Here is a 5,468-nt window from a genome sequence, read left to right as displayed (position 1 = left end):
GCAATAGTATTTTATGTTATAATCACAAGGCTGTTCATTACAGCATTTTCTATAGTGGAAAAACAAATAAAAAGCTACAATCAAATGTTCATCACCCAAAGTATGGCCAAATACAAAGTGATTGATCTATACTCAACTGTATATTAAAAATGACATTTATGCTGATATTCAAAATAATATCTAATGTTTATTGGCTAAGAAAGATGTTGATGGTGAATTCTCATGTAAGAAAAGTAAGTTGCCAGGAATATGATGTATTATGTTTCTTTTTAAAGCCCTTTCCATATGGATGATATTGGGAAATGCTGTTAATATTATTTAACTTAACTTTTGGTTTGTAAATAGTAATAGAAATGATAGAATTTGTTAAAAATTATACTAAAATGGTAAACAAATTAATATGATTATAAAATGTAATTTTGTGTTTCTTCTATTGTGTTCAATTTATGTTTTATTTTATTTTTTGATTTAAAAATTTTTGTCCAGCTTTGTTGAAGTTACAAGTGATAAACAAAAAGTGTGTATATTTAAGGTGTACAATATGATGCTTTGATATATTTATGTATTAGGAAAAGACTACCAAAATCATGTTAATTAACATATCCATCACATCACATAGTTTTTTTTTTTATTTTTGGGATGAGAACACTTTAGATCAACTTTTTTTAATAATGTAAACATCACTACATTAAAAAGGGGAAAAATTAAACAAAATTCATGAGTAGATGTACCCAAGCTAGTGTTTGGCCACAAACTCGAGAAGATTTTGTAATGTAAATACTTCAAATGCAGATGGATTAAATTCTACAACGGCAGATACAGGCAAAATGGATTTTAAAAAATCATGGTCCAACTATATGCTGTTTGCAAGAGACTCATTTTGTTTACATTGTTGTTTTAGGTTCAGAAAATACAATGAAAACAAGATTCAGAAGATACATGCTTTAAAAAAAAACTGATAGAAGCAAACACATAAATTATTGATGTCGAGTTTGATAAGAGTTTCCACTAGAAGAAATATGAGGTTCTACTGGATCACTAAAGGGAACATTGAATCAAAAACAAGGGAATATTGAGGAAGGAGTGACAATTAATTGAGGTCTAAAATATGAGAATTAATTTGGCTGAATATATGGGAAACAATCTACTTGTGCATTATAATTAGTTTTTGCTCTGGAGCCAAAAAAATGTAATTATATCTATGAGAAAAATTATCAAGTGACACTTGCCTTTTTCATAGTTTATTAAAACAACATTCCGCATTAAATATTAGCTACAAAGTTTGCACTGATTCTTAAAAACTCTGTGAAATGCATTTTTTACCTCTTTGTTCCTTAAGCTGTAGATCAAGGGGTTAAGCATGGGGATCACTAAAGTGTAAAACACAGAGGCTATTTTATCAGTATCAAAAGAATGAGTGGATTTGGGCTGCATGTACATAAATAGTAGAGACCCATAGAATACAACCACCACCATCAAATGAGAACCACATGTGGAGAAAGCTTTTTTCCTCCCCTCTGTGGAATGCATTTGAAATATGGCTATCAGAATGAGTATGTAGGACACTAGGACTACCATGAGGGAAGAGATCAAATTCAGTGCTGAAAATATTATGATCAACAATTCTATTTCTCTTGCATTTGAGCAAAGCATAAGTAACAAGGGAAGATCATCACAGTAGAAATGACTGATGATGTTAGAGCCACAGAAGGTCAATGTAAAAATCTTAGTAGTAAACGTTAGAGCCTGAAAGGTACTATAGACGTATGGAATGCCTACCAGCACATGACAAAGTCTCCGGGACATGATAACATTGTAGAGCAAAGGGTTACAGATGGCCAAATAACGGTCATAGGCCATGGCTGACAAGATGAAAAATTCACTGATTATGAACATAAGGAAGAAAGCCAACTGTGTGGCACATGCATAATAGGAAATGGTATTTTTATCCACAACAAAATTTACCAGCATCTTGGGACAAATGGCAGTAGCGTTACCAAGATCAATGAAAGCCAGGTGTTTGATAAAAAAAATACATAGGTGTGTGTAGATGGGAATCTACCTGGGTCATGATGATCATGCCCAGATTGCCCACCACTGTGACTGTGTAGATGATGAAGAAGATTCCAAACAGGGGAACCTGAAGCTCAGGCTGCCTTGTGACTCCCATCAGAATGAATTCCGTCAGCAATGTTAGATTCTGTTGGCTCATTTAGCCCAGTTAGCTCTTGTGGGAAGAAACAGAGAGGTTGTTATTAGCTTTCACGTAGGGCCATGTAAACAAATTATGTTTGTAGACAGAATGGAGGTTTTTCTTCATAATAAGGAGTATAAAAATAATTCTCATGTCTAATTTTAAAACTAAAACAAATGATGGAAGCTTCTACTTCCCAAGAGGAGGGATCCATATGAAACGCATGCACCGTTATGACAGATTAAACGCCAAGCAGACTCAGCAATGTTCGGAACATATGCATTGATCTAAAATGCCATGTAGGAATTAATATAGAAGTATTAGACTTTATTTTCTCTATGCAATTGCATCAAAAGTTTAACTTAGCACATTTCCATTCTTGTCTGAGAATTCTTGTGGAATTTTGATTTTCGTAAAGAGAGAGGTAAAGATAATAGAAAGCTAATGAAATTTAAGATATAGATTCCTTCAACTGTACTTTCAAGGACCTGGGTGAGGCCTTAGCAACAAACTCACCAAGGAGATATATCTTTGTAAAAGTTGCAAATGTAAAATATTTTAACCTTGATCCATTAAGCCCACTTTCTCTTTTCGTTTCAATTTTTGCTCCATCACGCTTCAACTAATATCAGGATGCTCTGGCATGTCTGCAAACATTTGTAAGGTCCAGCAAAGGGAAGACTGAATTAATAATACTTTGTTTTATACTTAAGTGGTATGTTTATATGTTTAAAAATCAATTACATTTATCATTGAATAATGCTATATTTTGGTGTAGGAATGACTTCCAAGACCAATCCTGCCACCAAATATGCTGAGATACGTCTGCAATTTCATTAATAAAAATGTTATACTTATAGATTTTATGATATCTGTCACTATGTTTTTAAAACTGAACTTTTATAATTATTTTGCCATTCTAAATAAATATTCGCATTTATGTCTCAACTTACATGTACAATTTTATTTCTTTTTCTTGAAAATAAAACTCTCAAATTAGTATAAGCTTCAAGATGCATAAGATCTGGATCCATTCCTGCTAAAATATATGATTTATATCAATATTCAGGGATTTTGAATATTTAATTTTATGTTCCTTATTTCCTTTAAATCCTGATTTATATGCATAAATTAATTCCTTCACTGTGGATATTATTGGTACGTAAGGCATTTAAAATATCTATTTGAGCATTTATTACAGCTCATATTACTGCCAATTTATTTCTTAAATTGTACAATGAAGTATGCATAAAGTATAGCACTGATTTTAAAATATTTCAGTGATGAGTCCTGCCCTCTTCATTTCATAAAATTTACATGGGAAGTCAGTAAAACAAAGTGGAACTTCTCTGATGGAAGATAGTGAAGCTGCTTTAGCTTAATCCACTCGTATTTTCTTTCTCTCACATTCAGTTTCTCCTCAACAAAAATCTGGGCCTCTGTGAGCACAATTTTCAGTTGAAGGAATGATTAGAGTTCAAAATACTGTCAGTTAAAACACAAGATGAAATTATTATAATATAATGTAATGCTCAGCCTTAGCCTGCACTGCTGTCAAGTAGAACCTTGTGGAAGTCTACCACAAGGCCCAAACCCAACGTTTGGAGCAGGTCAATCTGGTTCCACCCTGTGACATTTGGCAGAATTCTAGGAATCTGCTAATGTTTGGTGTTGATTTAATCAGTCTGATCCAAAAAGGGGGCTGGGGGAGGAAGGCACTACTGGAGATTGCTGAGCCACTTTTATCCCTTTTTCTAGTTGAAGCTGTCTGCTGTTTCTCCATTGAGTCTCACTCTGCTTTCATGTCCTTTCCTCTTTCATAAATAAGAACCAAGTGTTGCAGGGCCTGCTATCATGGATTTTCCTAAAGAATTCAAGATACACTGGGTTAGGCAAAGGATTTCAGAATTCCAGTACCAATCTCATCACTTTCAAGCCTTTAATTCTTTGCTAAGAATTATTCTAGTGTTTATTGATTTTTATCTCAATTTTCCTCCTCCCTCTAAATATATCTGGATTCTTTTACCCTGCTCACTCTTCTTTTTGTAATTTCAATTTTTATCTTATTGTGGTAAGAATGGTTAAAATGAGATCTACCCTGCTAAAAGATTTTTAAGTGTACAATACAGTATTGTTAACTAGAGGCACAATGTTGTAGAGCAGATGTCTAGATCTTATTTATCTTGCCTAACTGAAACTTTATGCTTGTTAATTCAGAAACTCCCTATAAGATCTAGCAATCCCACTTTGGGGTATTTATTGAAAAGAATTTTTATCAGGATCTTAAAACTACGGTAGTACCCTGCCCTTTCTTCTCATTTAGAAAAGGATACATCTGATCAGTTTTGAACATCTTGATATATACATTTTAAATAGTTCCATTTGAGCTAACAATTAGAGCAGACAAGATATAACAACGATGCAAAAGGATGACTGACTTTTCAATCTTAAAACAGTTAGGAATTATTTGAGGATGAGGGCTTTCGCCATAACTCTTACAAATCATTCTATTTATTTGTCAGTCTATTCAATCAGTCTGTAAAGTCCATTCTGTAAAAAACAAACTGAGTAGTCAGCAACCAGTAGGGAGAACAAGCAAACAACTGAAAAATCTGTACGTTCAGGCATGGGAGATTATCCTTATAAATAGGGATATATATATATCCTTATATAAAAATTATTTGCAGTTTATAAAATATTACATGGGTAATACATATCTTAAAATGTTATTTTTCAAATATTTCATTGGGTATATTCATATAAAAGAATACTTATCAAATATTACATAGGACATATACTAAAAATGATTTGTTATTTACCTAAAATCCATATGTAGCTGGGCATTCTGTGTTTTATCTGCAAATCTTAATCTTAATAGCTTCTAATAGGTGAAATTGATGATGATTTTTTCAGATATTTCTAACTTTCTCTTCACTTGCAATATCCAAGTGCCACTATTACCTCTCACAAATCAAATGGATCTATGACATCTAGTCAATTCATAGGATTTAATGCCCTAAAAATACCATACTATTCCAGGAAACCCAGTTAACAAAGGAGATAAGAAATTTTTGTGATGTAAAGAATCAGCTGTCGGTGACCATAAGAGTGTCCAGGGTCAGAAGCTAGGAATCGCAGGAAATTACCCACACCTGCAGGTGGTGATCTAAATCAACAGCAATTCCTATTTACTCACCTTTAATGAAGAGTTGAATTTTCTTCTCCCGAACTACTCTTATTTTTTCTTTGGATAGGGAGAATTTATGCTTCTTCT

At 32.9% G+C, this 5,468-nt stretch overlaps 1 protein-coding gene across 1 annotated transcript; it reads right to left on the bottom strand.

The window, feature by feature from the left end:
• Positions 1 to 1,269: 1,269 nt before the first annotated feature.
• LOC124229312 (olfactory receptor 8K5-like) lies at positions 1,270 to 2,215 on the bottom strand. The gene is given in 2 exon segments (XM_046644463.1): positions 1,270 to 2,031; positions 2,033 to 2,215. Coding segments are annotated over 2 exon segments (942 nt in total). The 5' UTR covers positions 2,213 to 2,215.
• Between the last annotated feature and the right edge of the window lie 3,253 nt (positions 2,216 to 5,468).

This window comes from Equus quagga, chromosome 17, assembly GCF_021613505.1.
Source record: "Equus quagga isolate Etosha38 chromosome 17, UCLA_HA_Equagga_1.0, whole genome shotgun sequence".
Lineage (NCBI taxonomy): Eukaryota > Metazoa > Chordata > Mammalia > Perissodactyla > Equidae > Equus > Equus quagga.
Note: the sequence above shows the minus strand (reverse complement) of the source record. Positions and strands in the feature narration are given on the sequence as shown.